This window comes from Mytilus trossulus, chromosome 1, assembly GCF_036588685.1.
Source record: "Mytilus trossulus isolate FHL-02 chromosome 1, PNRI_Mtr1.1.1.hap1, whole genome shotgun sequence".
Classification (NCBI taxonomy): Eukaryota; Metazoa; Mollusca; class Bivalvia; order Mytilida; family Mytilidae; genus Mytilus; species Mytilus trossulus.
In genome coordinates this window covers 90,530,408-90,551,541 of record NC_086373.1, presented here as the reverse complement: position 1 = coordinate 90,551,541, position 21,134 = coordinate 90,530,408, and the positions used below count along the sequence as shown (strand labels likewise).

The window sequence follows — 21,134 nt, the reverse complement described above, 5'->3', positions numbered from 1 at the left end:
TAACTTTTAAAGTTTTAAGTAAGATATTTGGTGTATGTATTATTTATTATGTGCATATGTCTGTTCGATAATCTTACCTTGACCTATTTTTAATGTTTCTTTGAATAATGTTTAGTTTTTGTATTTTGATCTGTTTTCGATAAGCATAGAGTAAAACAGTATGTCAACTATACTGAACGGCTTTAGAAACGTAACACTCATTTTGTTGATTTTTTTACTATATCTTTTTTGATTCTCTTACAACTACTTTTCATGCTTATCATGCTTCTTTCTCCTTACAAAAAATAAATTCTGACTTACCTGTGGTTATTGAACATACCGAATTTTTAAAGTCGCACGAATTTCTTAAAGCGAAATTTTGGTCCCATGAAAGATTGTTTCAGTTTGTATTGCTTTGTGAAACAGTTCTTACAATCCTTTGCCTTACTTAAATTTTTTTTTAAAGTTGCATCTCCATTTTGCCAAGTCTGAGAAATAATAAAAACAAAGAACTGAATTAGCCCTTAAGAATACTGCAAACATGAAAACATAAATGTGCTGCAAACATGAAAACATAAATGTGCTGCAAACATGAAAACATAAATGTGCTGAAAACATGAAAACATAAATGTGCTGCAAACATGAAAACATAAATGTGCTGCAACCATACCGTATGACTTCAGAAACTCGTCATACTGTCCTTCCGACAACGATACAAGTAGACAAGATTTGTTGCTGTCCATCAATGAACCGTGATCAACGTGTAGGGACAATGAAACATCAACATAATTTGATTATTCAAAGTCATTTGCCAATCATGTTTACAGCCGCAACGTCAACTGCTAACCAAATTGCCTAGTGCCATTGAGTACAGATTCATGCCATAAATAATTCTCATGAACTGCATTGCCAAAGAATTGACTGAAGGAAAACCTGTAAAGCCCTCAAGTTCCAACCGCATAATTGCCAAAACCAATTAATGGGTTGAACAAATGCAAAATCAGAAGGTGTAAAACAGAACCCAAAAAAAGTCAGACAAAATTTGTTGACCTTTCTGACTATCATTTTGGCGTTTGTAACAGGCAGTCATCGCTTTTGACGTTGACACATTCATTCTAAAATAACACAAAAATAATCTGGTGTTGCGTTTCTAAAGTCGGTCAGTATATAAAGTTTGATGTCTAGAAGAAAAAAATGTAATGTGTACATGTTTTATTTGACACGATTTATCCTACCTTGACATGATTTTCATAGATCATTAAACAAGTTTAGTAAAACCCTTTTGATTAAATTTTTTAATATACAACCGATGATCAGTAAAGCAGGCAAGATATTTCAGCGTAGCGTATCACTCTTGTAAAGATTTCGGCAGATAAATAATGATTTCTTATTTCGGTTGCCAGTCTTATTACCAATATTTCTGCCTCAACTAATGGTTACAACTAGATATTTGCTGGTTGCGATTTGGTTGTGTATATATGCCAATGGAGTTTGAACTGGTATTATTGCTTCATTAATTAAGTAGCCTGATCAGTTTCTACCTAGGATTCAAGTGCTTAAAGTGAGGACATGAGTAAATCATTGAGATGTTTTTCCCATCTTCGCTAGCCAAGGGTAACTATCCACTCCTCTCCTCTCCACTGTGTGAGAGGAGGGGAGCGGATCATAACCCTTGTAGTGGAAAGGAGGGAAGTCGATCGAAAAACCTTGGCTAGCTAAGTTAAGTTTTTTCTAGTTATCTAAGGATTATGTGTAGTAAAAAAAAATGTTTTTTCACGAATAAAGCATTTAAAATAAGCAACTACATGTATTATACCTTTTACACAAATTACATATGATATTACTTCTATAATCATGTAAAAAATTATCATGTAGTAACCGGTCACTGTCATTGTAGGACCTTTGAAATCCTTTTCTGGGTTCTGAATACGTAGCAATTTTCTGATTTGGTCCGTCCAGTCTGTGTTTAAATTTAAAAAAAAAAAGAAAGAAAATGTTATATGATAGCCAATGAGACAACTCTCCACAAGAGACCAAATGACAAAAAAATAATAACTATATGTCACCGTACGGGCTTCAACAATGAGCAACGCCTATACCGCATAGTCAGCTATAAAACGCTCCGAAATAACAATGTAAAACAATTCAAATGGGAAAACTATCAGCATTAAATTTGAACAAAAATGAACGATAAACAAATTTACATCCCAGCTCCTTTGTTCTAACAGGGGTGATCTGAGCCGGATCACCCCTACCAGATCACCCCAGTTTGAGTTTCTTTGTCATGCATGCTTTCCTTTGTTCTGTAACATTTTGGCGGGAATGTCAAATCCACTTTAAAACTTATAATTAATTTTACCTCTTATATATCTATCAAAATCACGTAGAAAAATCCAGTGTATATGCTGGGATTCGAACTCAAGACCTTTAGCATATCAAACTCATACCACTACACCAGGACGACTGGATACGAAATATTTGTAATTTGACATACTTAAAGAAAGCAAGAGCTTTTATAAGCGGGGAGAGTTGTCAGACCTTAATTCAGTGGGGTTTAAACCTTTTTCGTTAATAAGGGAGTTTTCAGACTGATTGTTCAATTTGATTTTACACTTTTTCAAAGTGGAGCAAGTCGGTTAACAAGAGTGGGACGGTATTTTATAAAGTGGCGATATAGTGTGGACCGATTGGCAAGTGGGGCGAGTTGACATCAGTTGATATCTACTCATCGTGTTTGGGGGTCAAAAAGGGTATACATTATAAAGTAATATATAAAGTATATTGTTATGGTTGTGTGGCCTTCTAAAGTAGATTTTATGAATTGTAAATGGTTTTTTGTCTAATCTAAAATAGCTGGGATGTAAAATAGTTATCCCAGTCGGACTTGGTGTGTCAGTGTTAGATCACCCTCTGGCCTCCGGCCATCGGGGTGACCTTACACTGACACACCGCGTCCTTTTGGGATAACTATTAAAGAATCGTATTCGTAACAGTGTGGCTGTGGACATTGATTGGTGCACTTTAATTTCCCATTGACTGGGACAGATTAGGCGAACGTTCGTCTATAACGCCCATAGCTCACGACGTCCTTAGTATAGACATTTAAACTGTGGGGTAACCAAAGGTTCTCAACGCCTAAATAAAATAATTCGAAATACTAATCAGGAATTTGTGTTTTTGAAAAAAAAATGACTTACTGGCTTTAAAAATTGCAATGCATGTGTTGATTGATTATCTTTTTCGGACGTCAAAGATATTTAACAATTGCGATTGTCGAATAATGTCATCTTTTAACTTTTTTATCTGGTCAAAAAAATTATTTTAGAACGATAGCATAATCCACTTTCAAAAGTTGTGCAAATACATAACATATAGACAAAATATACATCTGCCCTGTCTTTTTCGTACTTGAAAGTTATTGGATAGTAAGAAAGCTATTTGGATTAAACCTTGTAAAATTTGCATGCATTTACGGTATTGTATTGGTAAAACTGTTCTGCTATACTGCTACTACTTTGTGAAACAGAAACGCATTCATCTTATTAATATTCAAATCGACCCAATTTACATAGAAATGGACGACTTCGTGCATTTTGTGATCGCAAATAAAATATGTTCCAGACCTTACGCGTATGGTCCAAATACTCATACGGCCCGAACACATACATGATATTCTGTGCGTTATAGGTCGTCTATTAATTTATTTTTTCTGTTGTTGATGGATTGGACGTCTTTCTGTGAGTGATTATTTGTTTTAAATACTTTAAACTTACTTGCAAATAATTTAAAAACAAGACTTGAATTAAATGTCTAAACAAACCATGATTTTAAACAAACATCACATCCATTGAAAAGGCTAAAATTCGCCAGGTCTTTCATTTCAACATAGTGAGTTGACTAAAGTAATATTGCGGACCATTTTACAATTTGTATGCGGTATCCTTATTGTTTTTCTCTCGCTCAACTTTCGTGTTTGTTTTTACATGCCAAGACCTCTTGGAGCTTTCATTCTATAAAGTGTGTATTTTGCTAATGGTTGAAGGCCATACGGGGGCCTATAGTTTGCTAACGCCTGTTGGTCCCTGGAAAGAATTTGTATGATTGTTTATCACACCACACATTCTTTTTTTTCATGCAGTTATATCTATGATAAGAATGAGAATTGAATTGTCATAGAGACAACAACCCAACCAAAGAGCAAAACAAGCCCAAGACAACATGTATTCGTATCAAGGGAATTGCTATAAAAATATTTATTTCAGGTTAATAGTATAAGGCCATACTCAAGTTGTAAATAGATCTTGTCGTCAACTTTTGCAACCAGCTGCTATGTTTCTATAATGCACCGTTCATCTTTTTTTGGCCTCGACCTTTCCATTGGACAGACAATTTTGTTTTCGACTATTTTTAAAAGATGCATTTATTTACAAAATCATACAGGACGCATTTGATCCTCCTGTACCAAGTGTTGGACTTAAGAGCCAAGGCAAATTGACAAATATCTGAATGAACGGATCGATTTATGGTTTAAAACAACAACAAAAAAATGTTTTTTTTTGTCATCTGGATCTCTTCACAAACAAAGCCCACATGGTTAGCATTGAATAAATAGAAGGTCACTCTTAAATGATTTTGTTCTCTTAATCAATAAGATATTTTGTGAAATAACGCGGGTCCCCATAACTTAAAAGTTTGGGTTTTTTTTTTAAATGAATAAACTTTTTTTTTTATCATTATTTATTGATATCAGCTCTGATCATTATCATTCTTAAAAGTGAAACTGTAGTAAGTGATGGTAAAAAAAATATTTAAAACAAATTCCTTAAATGATTTGTGAAAAGAAAGTTTCATTTTATGTATCAATTATTATTTAAATCCCCACTTGAAGGCCTCTGATAGACTGAGTGAGCATAAAATCATCGCCAACGACAAACAAGTTATATGTGAATTTTTCGGTATAATTACTAACAAACGTTTTACCGTCGACCACACTGTTATGAATTTAGTTCTATGTAACACATAAACAAACGACAACCACTGAATTGCAAGCTCCTGATTTTGAACACATGAAACAAGCACAAACATACAGAATGTGAGCGGCCACGTAAGAAAATTGCTACGGACATAGAACCTTAAAAGATTTAGAACCGTCGGGTGTCTTGATTGCAGTTTGAGAAGTCGATTATAGACTAAGATATCAAACGATATATTTAAAATTATTTTTTTAGAGTTATTTTTGTACAACACACACTTGTATGAATAACTGTAAATGAATGAAATTTAAATCTATGTTTGTATACGTAAAAATGTTCAAACATATTGATTGACAACACAGACGTACACAAAATTTGTCTTTTAAATATTTGTGTATATAGCTGTATGTGATATGTAATGACACTTAACTTAAAAATAACAAGACGAACCAAAAAAATAGAGAAAAAGAAGAACTACAAAAGACTTTAATTGCACTACATCGCCATACATTCGTTATGTTTTAGGGATAATAATTGCAATGCCTGGTGATTTTGCAGATAGAATTGTAACTCCTGCAATGCCACTTTGTATGGCTTATTTTTGCTGTGTTCTCAACTTCATTATACCTGGATCAGGTAAGATAATCATTATATGTGTAAAGAAATAAAATTTTAGAAAAAAAAAGTTGAAAAGTAAACGTCTGCAAAGAGACCTCTAAAGATATCCAAAACATAGGGGAAAGCAGTTAACATGACATATTGTCTCGGACATAGTCAAATAATTCTGAGGTCAATATACAGAATGTAAGTCAAACTGTACATGGCACGCAAGCATGCACCTCGCTTGTATTTATTACACAAAAAAAGATTCAAAAACAGAGATTCAAAATCTTAAAAAACTTAATCTGGCGGCTGCTGATTTTCTATCTTTTATCTAAATGGTCAAGTAAAAATCAAATTTCATTTTAGACAATTTCGCTCTCCTTTTTTCCTGGAGACGTTCAGATTTCTGTCAAAAAAAATAACATCGGAAATGTGGTATCGGAAATCAAGAAAGAGGTTTTGGAAAAAGAGAATATGTTCAGTATTCTAGAAAAAGAAAGAAAACCAAACGTCTTTCTCTTACACTAATTGTTTTCCTCTGGGTTTTTGTAATGTTTTAGGCGAGTTTAGAAAAAAGGCGGAAGATCAAAGGGGGACATTCAAATTTCTTAAGTCAAATTGAAACTGACAACGACATGCATGGCAAATTACGAAATCGACGAAAGAAAAAATCACACCACAAAACACTACATAGAAAACTAAAGACTGATTCGTTTCTTCATAAGGTAAAATATTTAGCACAAATAAAAAAAATTGGCACGGATACGAATATTCGTTTCATATTGCATATGGAGTTCTGAAAATTACGACAAAACAAACGATTTTTCGTTCCTGCTCACCAGTTCTATTCTAGACGTAAATTCTAAACATACGGTGTGTTTATTTTATTTTTGAATGTCTACTTTTTTTAAACTTCTATTATAATGGTATATGTAACAAATATTAGATTATTACAAAAATATCTTTTACATCTTATTAATATTACATTGAGAATTTGTTTTGCATTGTTTTCTTTTAGGCACTGTTGTTGCAGGAGTTTCAGTTTTTTGTTGTGCTGAAAATGACGATATGGAATTTGGGGATAAATGTACATCGTGTTGTTGTGGCTTGGTGCTTGGACTATTTCAGCTACTGTTTACAGCATTTCTGCTCGTTGGTTGGTGTTGGAGCGCTATTTGGGGATATTCCTACATTGAAATGTCTAGTAGGTTTTACTAATAATCTTTATTCTCATAAACCATAAGGTACAACGGTACAGAGATATTCATACATATAGCAATGAAAACAAACTTATTTATAATAACATCTTATACACAAACATACATACACACAAACATACACTAACTATCGTTAAATACACACATGCACATGTATCAGTATGTACAGAATATACAAAATAGGGGTTATGTTATTGCCTAGAGAACAAATGATTTATTTATTTGGCGTATAAATCTACATAGTTTTTCTAATTTAAACCTGTTATTACAACTCATTACTTCTTTGAATTTCAAAATATTTGGCCTTTGCCACAAATTTTTATCAATTAGTTTTTTTCTGTCATTTTTCAAATAATTTACATTCCAGAATATAATGATATTCATCACCAATACAGTTGTTATTACATTTCAAACATTTTCTATTTTCCCTTTCTATACCATTCCACCGTCCTGTTTCTATAGGAAGTCTATGATTTGTGGTTCTAAACTTACACAGCGTATAGATATCTTTATCTTCCAATATATTTAAAAAACATTCAAACTGAAATGTCTCCTTAAATAATCTATAATTTATAGATTTTGGTGAATTTAACATAAGTGAATGCCATTCTTGTCTAAATTGATCATGTAGGCGCATCTTTATCGAAGGGATAAGCCAATCTGCGCTTGGAAAAAGCTGAGTTGTCCAAATATAGGAAAAGCCAGTATCATTAAAAACGTTTCTTAAAAACTTTAACCATGGCGATTCAAAATGATTGTCGACCGACAATTTGTATAATAATTGATAAGATAAATAAGACAGTTTTGAATCCTTTCCAGATAAAAGTCTTGTCCAAAATGCAATCATTTTTAGTTTGATATCTAGTTGAATAGGAAAAATGCCAAGTTCACCATAAATCATATAGTTTGGGGTGGATGATTTTAACTTAAGTAACAATTTACAAAATCGTAATTGTACCCTTTCAATACATTGAATATTTTTACAAAATCCCCATACTTCTGAGCCATACAAAAGAATGGGCTTTACCATTTTATTAAACAGTTCTACTTGACATTCAATAGCTAAATTATGAATGCGACCTCTTTTTAAAACCTCATACATTGCTTTTGTTGCCTTTTCTGCTTGCTTTTTAATTGCTTTACTAAAATTGCCGGTCCTGCTAAATAATATACCAAGATAGTTAAATTCATGAACTATATCTATATCTGCCCCATTTAAGGAAAATTTCAAATCTGCACAAGGCCTTCCCCTGGAAAACACCATGACTTTGGTTTTGTTAACATTAACCTTCAGTCTCCATATATTACAGTACTCTCCAAATTTGTTTAATATTTTTTGTAAGTCTTCTTTTGATTCAGACATTTGGACCGTATCGTCTGCATATAACAGAACAAAAAGTTTCAGATAAATGTTCAACTTATCTTCTAGTAAATCTGAAATAACGTTAAGACCTTGAAGATTTTCTGTTTCTAAAAAATCTTGCAAATCGTTCAAAAATAAGGCAAACAGAAAAGGCGACAAATTCTCACCTTGCCGTACACCAATATCACATGAGAAATAGTCTGATTTCTGTTTATTATATGTAATACAGGATTTAATATCTTTATACATATTTAAAATAACATTATATATTTCCCTTTAATACCATTTAAAAGAAGTTTGTACCACAGAGCCTCTCTCCAAACCGTGTCAAACGCCTTTTCAAAATCGACGAATGCACAAAACAGCTTTTTATTTCTATATTTCAAAATTTCAAAAAATGAGTATAGAGCAAACAAACTATCAGTTGTCGAGTATGATTTTCGAAATCCAAATTGGTTTTCATTTAACAAAAGTGTTTCTTCAGAGAAAAGACATAATCTTTCATTAAGTATAGCTGTAAATAATTTACCAAGGCAACTCAAAATTGTTATCGGACGGAAGTTTTTTGGATCAAACTGGTTGCCTTTACCTTTATATATAGGTTTTATATTTCCAATTAGCCAAATATCGGGCAAGACGCCGGAGTCAAATATGAGATTAAATAGCTTCTCATAGATCGGAAGAAATAAATCTGCAGTAGATTTCATGTATTCATTTACTACATGATCTTCACCGCAGACTTTATTATTCTTCAGATTTTTAATGCATTTAGCTATTTCTTCTCTGGAAATGTAGGCATTAATTTTATCGTTTAAATGATCAATATCAACATTATCAAATATATCTGTATTAGACATTTCTTGATTAGGGGGTTCTTCAACCGTTTGGTTCAGTTTTTTAAAAAAGTCGAATAAGTCCTCGAGCGGAAGATTTGGTTGCTTTTTCTGTTTACCCCTATTCAAAAGATTCCAATACTCCTTCGGGTCGGAAGTTTTCATATATTTAAGTTTATTACGCATTTGCTTTCTATACTTTTTACTATTCGCATCGAGTGTCTTTTTATATCTTTTCTCTGCTTCTGAAACCTCTCGTTTAAGTGTATTTGTTTTTTCTAAACTTAAGCTTTCTTTTAAGTTTACGATAGTTTTGTCTTTCGAATCTACATTCTTCGTTAAACCAAGGTTTATCTCCCTTGGGCTTCTTATTTGTAGATTTTCGTTTTTGGGTATCTTTTCGGGAACCAAAAGTATTCTTTGCACTTTCAATAAAAAGATTGCTTAACTTGCTAACAAAAGAATTAACTTTATCCTTATCTAAATTGTCACTCAAAGTTTCTTCCAAATCAGTATACAATACTTGAAGTTTTTCTTTATCTATATTATCAACGTATGAAGTTTTTTTTGACACGTCCCACTTTTTAACTCTACAGCTAACTGAATTATCACATGAATTGTCAATTTGGTCATTGACAGCGGTAAATTCATTCATGTGTAAAGTAGCGGTAATTGGAGAGTGAACATCTGAGTATAAACGTGAAAACTCTTTAACTTTAAAGTTTGATACAAATTTAAGAAAAGCATATGTACAAATACAGTAATCAATAACGCTGGTATTTTTACATGTTAATTTACCAGATTCATGTTTATCATCACCAATACGACCATTAACAATAAACAGGTCGTTACCTTTACATAATTCTAATAATTTTTGACCAGAACGATTTTTTACAGAATCCATACTCTTTCTTTTTCTGTCAATATTAAGAGTCTCTAAGCAATTTAAATTATCTTGTATAAATTCCGAAAAATCTTGCTCGTGTTCATGTGTTTCGATCTCAAAATAATCTGGTTCATCTGCAGTTCTGCCATTAAAATCGCCCAATAAACAAATATATTTAAAATTTTGAGAAAAGCTACGTATTTCATTTTCAACTTGATCAAAAGTATCTGGCTGGTGATATATATAGATTCTTACACTGCAACAAGTGTATTACGATATTTCTCCACTCGAGACAGTTAAATTTTATTATTTAAAGCGCGAGGCTTGCCGAGCCCTTTAAATAATAAAATTTAACTGTCGAGAGTGGAGAAATATCGTAATACACGAGTTATAGTGTCGGAATCTGTTTCTCTAATGCTTTTTTATCGTTCCTTTGCAAAGATTTTCAGAAAAATTGTGCTCTTTATATGCGACGTCATCAGGCAAGGTCGCCTTTTTTCATGACGTCACAATGGGAAAACTGAGAAGAAAACAAAACATTTTGACGTCATAATCAAATTTCGACTAATCATTTGCCGAGAACAGATTTTTCACTAGTGGAGTTTTCTGGCGGGATGTATACTATACCAAAGACAACATCCTCATCTATTTTTGAAAAAAACCGAAGAGAGCTTGAACCAGAATGTATATTTTGTATCTGTTTCTAATAGTTCTAAATAATTCTTAAGTTTTTCTTTATATGCTAGAATAATACCACCAGATTTTTTCCCATATTTTTGTCTGTTTTTCATATGAAAAATAAAACCAGGAAGATTTATTGTATCTAAATCATCAGTCTTCGTTTCTTGTAGACAAATTATATCATGATCATATAAAAGTTCACAAAATTCAGGGTACTGAAGACGCTTATTTATACCACAACAGTTCAGACTTAAAATATCTAATTTACATTTGTTTTCAATAATACAGTTTGTGTCACTATTTTCTATTACAGGATTGTTTAATACAATTTTTTCACTAGGTTTGGCTTTTGAAACATGTAAATTATTTATATTTATAGAGTCAACTGTACATGAATTTACTTTTACATTACATTCATTTTCATCAACCAACAGAGATTTACTGTTTATGTTTACAATATCAACAATACATGTATCTATGTTACAACAATTAGATAACAGACTTGAGTAAGAGTCTCGTGAGTTATGTTGTTCTCCAAGGCATCCCTAGTATCCCCTGGGAGTGGACGAGCTTACACGTTGACGTTTTGGGGGTTGTCTAGAGCCACCATTGGTCGGTGTTGTCCAAACCTCATCTGGCGGTTGTTCAGCATCATTCATCATTTGGCTTTCGTCGGTTTCACTGTACGGTATATATAGATGATTGTCTATATAAAGGCGATCTCGGACAAGTACTACCTTTTTTCCTTGACGTTTTGCTTCCTTTTGAATAGGATACAACAATTTTCGGTTTTCCTCAATCTCTTTGGGAAATTGATGTCGAATGCCATACTGAGAGTTTCGTAGTTTATATGCATTTTTTAAAACATATTGCAAGTCACTGAAGTAAAGAAATCTGGCTACTATTGGGCGCTTTCCTCTTGGATAATTGCTAAACCTGTGAACATTACCAAACTCAATACCGATTTCTCTGTGAAGAAACGTTCTTAAGAGCTCCTCTGTGTTTTCTCCACGTACTTCACACAGACCAGAAAAAATTAGATTGTTTTTCATAGATCGGCATTTCAGGTCGAGAACTGATTTTTTTAGGTTTTGCACTTCTTCCATACAAACACACTGATTGCCTTCTCCATTTGTTACCTTTTCTAAGTTTTCAGAAACTTTCTTTATTTCTGCTTTGTTTTTGTTACATGCAGTCTTGACTACTTCATATTGGTCCTGGACTTTCTCAACTGTAGATTTATTGGTGTCACAAAGTGATTTAAGGTTATCAAACAAGTTTCCAACACCCTGTAAGTTATTTTCAACCTCGCTAATTTTCTTGTGGCAATCATTTACATCTTTTTCAACTGTCACCACTCGGCTTGTTACTGAGGTAATAATATTCTTAAGCTCATCAAATTTTCCTACACTTTTTTCCACCCCTTGTAGTCTATTATCGATGCTTGAAACAAGTTTCAGAATCATATTTAAGATGAGATTTACACTCGTACTTTCATCTGCCTCGTCGACTATTTTTCTGCTTTGCTGAAGTAACTTTCTGGTTTCGCTCAGTGACATATTTCTGAAGTAACTTTCTGGTTTACTAATCGAGTGGTTTATTTTTATAGTTTCGGTTTGTGCCCTTTGGACTTAAGGACGCTTAACTATGGCAACAGAATACGCATGCTCAAACATTCTTTCTGTGATTGGACAAAATGCTGTCATGGTGGGTAATTTGGTTGTGTTTGAAAAAACGTCTCGTTAATTTTATCGTGATGGAAAGCAAGTGAAAAACTACGGAAGCGTATTAGGGACATAGAAAAAAATAAAATTGGCAGTGAACTTTATTTTCAAAGTCGAAATTTTTACATTTCAAATCTCGAAATTTTGACTACAACTTGAAATTTTGACTTCAACTGAAATTTTGACTTTCTAAAATCTTGAAATTTCGACCTTTTTTAAAGTCGAAATTTTGAATTTTTAAAACTCGAAATTTCGACTTCATAAAAAGTCAAAATTTCAACTTTAAACTCAAAATTTCGACTTTTTCTAAACTCGAAATTCCATCTTTAAAATCTCGAAATTTTTATTTCAAAGTTAACATTTTGACTTTTGAAATCTCGAAATTTTGACTTTTTCTAATTACTTTGAAAACTTTGATGTTAGTATTCAAACACAGTCATTATAATTTTAGAAGGAGTAGACATTGACGCAAACTATTAAAGCGTCATCCACACATTTTTGCAATTTATATTCAGAAATTGGTTTTGTTCTTTAATTAAGATCAGTTAGTATTTAATATTGAAGAGTTTCTTTCGGAAAGAACCTGCATTTTGAAAGAACATTTTTTTTCTCCATATTCCAGGCATGTTTTAGTTTCCACGTCACTGTCATAGGATCGACAATCTGATGATATTTAGCATCACAGTTTCAAAGGCCTGTTTAGATTCCCAATAGCAAGTCACTGACTTTGCCTTGTTTAAACAATGGTAAATCAAGTAGCAAAAAATTCCATGCATATTCAGAACAACCAATGAGCTGCTCAGTTTTCTAGTTTGGAAATTTTTAATTGTTGGTTCTTTTTTCTTGAACATTGATTAAACCGTACCAGTTGGCATTCTTATGACACAACTATTAACCCTAGTCTTTATATATTAGACTGTTGAATAAAAGTATGTCGAAATAAAGGTGTGTCGGAATAACGAGGTTGTCTTGATACACATATATCATGTATATGAAGTCCAGACTTGAAATATGTATTTGAACGAGAAACATATTTTATTTATTCTTCGGCAAAAAAAAGATATTCTATCTAAAATAACCTCTTTAAAATGGATTAGTTTATTAAAATATGCTTATCAAATTTATGATGTATATGGCTCTCCGCTTGTTGATATAAATGACTGTGAATGTGATAGACGCAAACGTTTAAATACTGAGGAAAATCGAAATTTTGAGTTTTAAAAAAGTCGAAAACTCGACTTTAAAATAAGTCGAAATTTCGAGTTTAAAATAAGTCGAAATTTTGAGTTTAAAATACGTTGAAATTTCGAGTTAAAAATAAGTCGAAATTTCGAGTTTAAAACAAGTCGAAATTTTGAGTTTAAAATACCTTGAAATTTCGAGTTTGAAATAAGTCGAAATTTTGAGTTTAAAGTTGAAATTTTGACTTTTTAAAAGTCAAAATTTCGTCAAAATTTCGGGATTTGAAAAGTCAAAATTTCAAGTTGTAGTCAAAATTTCGAGATTTGAAATGTCAAAATTTCGACTTAGAAAAAAAAGTTCACTGCCAATTTTATTTTTTCTATGTCCCTAATACGCTTCCGTTCGTGATGGAAAGCAAGTGAAAAACTGTAAATATTTGAACTAGATCTTACAATGACTTATATTTTTTCGTGATGGAAAGCAAGTGAAAAACTGTAAATATTTGAACTAGATCTTACAATGACTTATATTTTTTAAAATAATTTGTTTCTCCAATAGCTCTTTGCATCCATGACAGCTGTTTATTCGGGACAATTATATGATTTTTAATGTAAACTTTCTTGTACAAACGTACATGACTTTTAGAACGCACCTACGAATGTGAGATTTCCGCGGGGTTTTGTTAAATCACTTATTTAAATATAATCAGAATATTCACAAAACAATTTGTAACGTTCTTTTGTTGGTAATTCTTCTTGTTATTTGCACTGGATTTTTTTTAAATAATTTTTTTAGGTGCCGTCACAATATTCTTATATATTATTGCCTTAATATAACCAGACTTAGTAAAGAATTTCTTGTAGTTACATTGAGATGGAGATTTAATTAAAGAGGTCCTGCATCATTAAGTCATTGTGCTTCTGAAGGTTATCGAAATGATAGTTTTAAACATAAAAATTATATTCAAATTTAAATACGTCGGATATCTTTTTTAAAGATAGTTCTTGTTTAAACTATGTCAGATAGTATTGCAAAATAATCCCTAAGGTATGAGAGTAAGTAAATATGTGAAAACAAAGCCTTTTGAATAATTGACTCCTGTAAACTCCTCAAAACTAAAGATTTTACAGTTTATCGACAACATACATTGGAAATAGCAATACGACATTTAAATTTCAAGATGAATGCAGTATTTGCATTGCTCATTGCTGCAACAGAATGCTATTTATTTTTTATTTATTTTTACAAATTTTGCAATCCTGGGCACTCAAAATGCATGGTAGTTTTCTAATTGAAAAATAACGCATGGCTTTGAAAAACCTGTGCCTCCGATGAATGGATTTATATGGAACGCCATAGCTGTCTTATGTGTCTTTTTTATTGCTTTTCTATTATAAGATGGTGCTTTTCTATTATAAGATGGTGCTTTTCTATTATAAGATGATGGTTTTCTATTATAAGATGGTGCTTTTCTATTATAAGATGATGGTTTTCTATTATAAGATGGTGCTTTTCTATTATAAGATGGTGGTTTTCTATTATAAGATGGTGCTTTTCTATTATAAGATGGTGCTTTTCTATTATAAGATGATGGTTTTCTATTATAAGATGGTGCTTTTCTATTATAAGATGGTGGTTTTCTATTATAAGGTGCTTTTCTATTATAAGGTGCTTTTCTATTATAAGGTGCTTTTTTATTATAAGGTGCTTTTTTATTATAAGGTGCTTTTCTATTATAAGGTGGTTTTCTATTATAAGGTGCTTTTCTATTATAAGGTGCTTTTTCTATTATAAGGTGCTTTTTTATTATAAGGTGCTTTTCTATTATAAGGTGCTTTTCTATTATAAGGTGCTTTTTTATTATGTGATGGTGGTTCCCGTGATTAACCGGGAGTGTGGGGAACCACTAATGACAAGACGATTGTCCGGATAGTGACAAGACGGTTTACCGGACGAGATATAAATAGTCATAACTTTTTTGTTATTCGGTAGATTTGTTTAATATTTGTAGACCTTAAAGATATTAAAATATATTTTATGAAAATCAAACAAAATAAGTGAAAAAAAAATATTTTTGAGCAAATAAAGTTGACCGGACGGTATTCACACTCGTCGTTATACGCTGTACATATATTCAACTTGTCGACAACAAGTGTTAATATCTTTGACAATAATTGTCCAAGTAATTCAGGAATCTGTGAAATTTAAAAACAAATTATACGAAAATATAAATTTATAGTAAAAACAAATATGTTTCTGCTAAAAAAGTTGACCGGACTGAATTCACATTCGCCGATGTGTTTAACAGAGACATATATGATACATGAAGAGATTCGCACATCTATAATTAAATTTTAGGTCTTTGGTTTTAAATATATTAACAGGATTTTCTTTCTTCACAGAAGGTTGACTGTCAGTAAGAAGTATCTGATGATCTTGACTGCCATTATCAGCATACCTCAATCTTAGTAGATTTCGGTGTTTATACAACCTTTCTGTTTTGACTGAGGTATTTTTTAACTTGGCTGGTGTTTTCAACTTGGCTGATGTCTTTTACCTGGCTGGTGTTTTGTTGTTTTTGGAGACTGAGGTTCCAAGGGAAAGGACACTCAAATAATGTGCCTCCTAAGAGTCCGAGAAGCTCTCGGGATGCACGATTTTGCGGTTTTTTTTCAAGGCTTCTGGGGGTCTTGAGCGACCGCCAGACCCCTCACCGAATGGTGAATATATTTTGCCTCAATTTTAAATTTAAATATAGTGACAGCCTAGTTAGTGACAGTGCAGTATTATACAAAAGTAACTTTGTGTTCGATGGCCTTCGTTTATTTTCTATTGTAAAGTGTCTGAACACGACTGAATGCAAGTTTACTTCTTCGATGTTAAAGGTCATATTGGAATACATTGTTGTTGTTTTTTCAAATGATTTGATACCGGCAGATTGGTGGTCTCACTTTAATTTAATCCATGTCAGCTATCTAGTTTTATCTTTAAAAAAAAAGAGAGAGCCAGTTTTGGCATTCTTTAATAAAAAGTTCAATTCACTGTAATCTTTGTTTGGATTCTGATTGCCATCTGATTATATAAGTTAATTCAATTAAATGTATTTGATGTCTCAGGTGTGAAAACTTAAATGACATGATTATTTGCTTGATTAGTGATTACGACAGGTGTCAAAATTAGATAGTAATCTAATTAAATACATGTAATAAATATTTTATATATCAGGTCTTCTAGTGTGCTGGTGAACTTACTCATGTCAATATTTTGAGCTCAAAGTTTTTATTAATTTATTTCATTTATTTATTTATTTATTAATGAAATGCACATTTATACCCCTAGGGGTTAATAAAAAAGCACCTTATAATAGAAAAGCACCTTATAATAGGTGGTTCTTATAATAGAAAAGCACCATCTTATAATAGAAAACCATCATCTTATAATAGAAAAGCATCATCTTATAATAGAAAAGCACCATCTTATAATAGAAAAACACCATCTTATAATAGAAAACCATCATCTTATAATAAAAAAGCACCATCTTATATTAGAAAACCATCATCTTATAATAGAAAAGCACCATCTTATAATAGAAAAGCACCATCTTATAATAGAAAACCATCATCTTATAATAGAAAAGCACCATCTTATAATAGAAAACCATCATCTTATAATAGAAAACCACCATCTTATAATAGAAAAGCACCATCTTATAATAGAAAAGCAATAAAAAAGACACATAAGACAGCTATGGCGTTCCATAGATTTATATAGATAAAATTATAAGTTCTTATTATAGGGTAATTTTAATGCTCTTTATGTAATGTTTTGTAACAAATATTGAAACTGTTCCCTCAATCTGTTCTTTTGTGGTTATATTTTAGAAAAACATTATACGAGGCGTACACATCGAAGACGCAGAATTCAACCTATAACATCGCAACCAGTTCGGCGTAGACTCAATCAGCGACGTTGGACTCAACCAGATACTCAAGAATTGTGTATTGCTATAGTTTCACAGCCTAATCATCTAAGTTGTGACTCTCCGCCGCCACCATATTATGAAGAGCACAGAGGATTACCAACAGACTCATTACGAACTGCCCCACCATCTTACCAAAGTCTTTTTCCTAATAGACCGTTAGGTTGAAATTAATGAGCTATTAACAGAAGAAAATTATAGTTTGCTTTTGATGATAAGAAAGCTGGTTTTCATCATCGTCGTATAGAACGCCACAGCATCGTACTGTCAGCTCAAGTGCAACAATAATTTAAAAAAAAGAAGGATGTACATCTGAACCCGGATGATCGTTGAATTCTCTAAGTGAACAAGTCATATCCTTATCTCCTTCCGATTATTTTACAGAAATTTTGTCTGAGTCATAACAATTAGGTTTGGTATAGTCACTATTGCTTGCATATATATTGTACAATTCAAGATATTATTTATTGCCAAACGTCCCGGGTTTTTTTGTCGAGCCTGCTATTTTTGTCGCAAAAAGCTCGACATAGGGACAATCCGGCGGCGGCGGCGGTGTTAGCTTACTTGTTTAAAGCTTTATATTTTAGAAGGTGGAAGACCTTGATGCTTTATACTTTGTATATGGATGTTACGAAGTTTCCGTCAGTCACATGTCCAATGTCCTTGACCTTATGTGCATGGTTCAGTGAGTACTTGAAAAAAAAGTTAACATTGTTTGTAATGTTAAATTCTCTCTTATAATAAGTAATAGGATAACAATATTTGGGTTGTGGCGTACCTTGCAAGGTCATCATGCCTGTCAGCCAGTTTTCACTTGACCTCAACCTTATTTCATGGATCAGTGAACAAGGTTAAGTTTTGGTGGTCAAGTCCAAATCTCGGATACTATAAGCAATGGGTCTAGTATATTTGGTGTATGGAAGCACTGTAAGGTGAACATGTCCAACTGGCCGGTGTCACCTGACTTTGACCACATTTTCATGGTTCAGTGGTTATAGTTAAGTGTTTGTGTTTTGGTCTGTTTTTCTTATACTGTATGCAATAGGTCTACACTATATTTGGTGTATGGAATGATTGTAAGGTGTTCATGTCTAGCTGGCAGGTGTCATCTGACCTTGACCTCATTTTCATGGTTCAGTGGTCAAAAGTTTAGTTTTTTAGTTTTGGTCTTTTTTCTAATGCAATATACAATAGGTCAACTATATTTGGTGTATTTTGAGTGCAAGAGAAAGACGTTTGGTTTTCTTTTTTTTTTAGAATACTTAACATATTCTCTTTTTCCAAAACCTCTTTCTTGTTTCCCCGATACCACATTTCCGATGTTATTTTTTGTTGTTGACAGAAATCTGAACGTCTCTAGGAAAAAAAGGAGAGCGAAATTGTCTATATGTCAGTCACGCAGTTGTTATTTGACCTTGACCTCATTTCACGGTTCTTTCCTCAGTGTTAAGTTTTTCTGTTTTGTGGTCACTTTTTCTTAAACTATACGCATTGTTAGCTGTTCATACCTGCGTGGCATGGTTCATCTGACCTTGACCTAATTTTCATGGTTCAAAGGTCAATGTATAATTTTCTTTGTTTATGTTAAGTTTATGTAACAGTTGTAATAAAGCTTTATATTTTAGGAATATCAACATAATATCAATGATTAGTAAACAAGGCGAGACATTTCAGTGTGTGCACTCTAGCTTGTTTCCAATAACACTTGTACAATTTGTATTTTTATTATGTAACTTTGGCTGTATTGTCAATTCATAAACCTTTAGTTAGTCGACGACTGAAAAAGATGTTAAAACTTTTACCAGTAGTTGATATGGTCTCTGTGATGTTAAAACTGTTACCAGTAGTTGATATGGTCTCTGTGATGTTAAAACTGTTACCAGTAGTTGATATGGTCTCTGTGATGTTAAAACTGTTACCAGTAGTTGATATGGTCTCTGTGATGTTAAAACTGTTACCAGTAGTTCGTATGGTCTCTGTGATGTTAAAACTGTTACCAGTAGTTGTTATGGTCTCTGTGATGTTAAAACTGTTACCAGTAGTTGATATGGTCTCTGTGATGTTAAAACTGTTACCAGTAGTTGATATGGTCTCCGTGATGTTAAAACTGTTACCAGTAGTTGATATGGTCTCTGTGTCAGATGTTAAAACTGTTACCAGTAGTTGATATGGTCTCTGTGATGTTAAAACTGTTACCAGTAGTTGATATGGTCTCTGTGATGTTTAAACTGTTACCAGTAGTTGATATGGTCTCCGTGATGTTAAAACTGTTACCAGTAGTTGATATGGTCTCTGTGTCAGATGTTAAAACTGTTACCAGTAGTTGATATGGTCTCTGTGATGTTAAAACTGTTACCAGTAGTTGATATGGTCTCTGTGATGTTAAAACTGTTACCAGTAGTTGATATGGTCTCTGTGATGTTAAAACTGTTACCAGTAGTTGATTTGGTCTCTGTGATGTTAAAACTGTTACAGTAGTTGATATGGTCTCTGTGATGTTAAAACTGTTACCAGTAGTTGATATGGTCTCCGTGATGTTAAAACTGTTACCAGTAGTTGATATGGTCTCTGTGATGTTAAAACTGTTACCAGTAGTTGATATGGTCTCCGTGATGTTAAAACTGTTACCAGTAGTTGATATGGTCTCTGTGATGTTAAAACTGTTTCCAGTAGTTGATATGGTCTCTGTGATGTTAAAACTGTTACCAGTAGTTGTTATGGTCTATGTGTCTATCCGAAGAAACAAACCATGTGTAATTACGGTTTTTTTTCTAGTAACAAATTGTTGACAAGTTACATTGAGTTTTAATTCTGATTTACAATCTGGGCTCATGGTTTCAAGAATCCACGCTTATCCCATTGTATCTGTATAACATAATTCAATCAATCAGTATCAAGAACAAAAGTAGGCATGATCTTATAACGTAATTTGCTGGTGTTATTTTACCAAAAGTAACATATAAACTTGCATAATTGATGAAGTTTAGAGCCCCACGTACTTTACTTGCCCATGGGTTTACATTAAAATTCTATGATCGGTGTTCCACATAATATATCTGAATAAGGGTGTTCAGAAGCATAGCCTGGTGTCGTGTCTTACTGCTAGCTAACACTTACAGTATAGATTGGATCAAGATGACAGGTCATCAGAAAACTAGACTATGGCCCTGCAGTCTCACGGCTTATAAGGGTGTTCAGAAAACTAGCCTGGTGTCCTCAGCTATTACTGACAGTATCGACAACATGGACGATTGGGTCAGGATGACAGGTCATCCGAAAACTACCCTGATGCCCTGGTTCACTGTTAGCTATATTGACAGTATCGACGACATGTAAGATTGGGTCAGGCTGACAGGTCATCAGGAAAAAAAAACCTGTCTCACCGCTTATAAGGGTTTCAGAACACTGAGGCCCTGTCTCACGGCTTATAAGGGTGTTCGAAAAACTAGACTGTATCCCGGCTAGCGTACATTGACAGTATCGACGACGTATAAGATTGGTTCGGAATGACAGTTTAGCAGAAAACTATTACAGTAGTAGATTAATTCCTGAATGTCGTCTGTCATACAATGATTGAGAATTGACATATTGAAAGGTTATACATGTACAATATCAGGATATATATGGTAACAATGAATTGTAACTAACTTGAAAATGTTAGATCAGTTGTTGGCATTATTGTATGTCATGTAATCAAACATATTAAAGCAGACA

The 21,134-nt window shown here is 32.7% G+C and overlaps 2 protein-coding genes across 2 annotated transcripts; one reads left to right on the top strand and one right to left on the bottom strand.

The window, feature by feature from the left end:
• The first annotated feature begins 5,407 nt into the window (after window positions 1-5,407).
• On the top strand, window positions 5,408-18,828 carry LOC134711073 (protein SPEC3-like). The gene is made up of 3 exons (XM_063571504.1): window positions 5,408-5,588; window positions 6,574-6,759; window positions 17,323-18,828. Exons 1-3 carry the CDS (start codon window positions 5,492-5,494, stop codon window positions 17,586-17,588), a joined length of 549 nt encoding a protein of 182 aa, XP_063427574.1. The 5' UTR covers window positions 5,408-5,491; the 3' UTR covers window positions 17,589-18,828.
• Window positions 18,829-19,557: 729 nt separating this feature from the next.
• On the bottom strand, window positions 19,558-20,780 carry LOC134704267 (uncharacterized). The gene is made up of 2 exons (XM_063563552.1): window positions 20,648-20,780; window positions 19,558-20,105 (listed from the first exon to the last, which is right to left on the bottom strand). Exons 1-2 carry the CDS (start codon window positions 20,778-20,780, stop codon window positions 19,558-19,560), a joined length of 681 nt encoding a protein of 226 aa, XP_063419622.1.
• Between the last annotated feature and the right edge of the window lie 354 nt (window positions 20,781-21,134).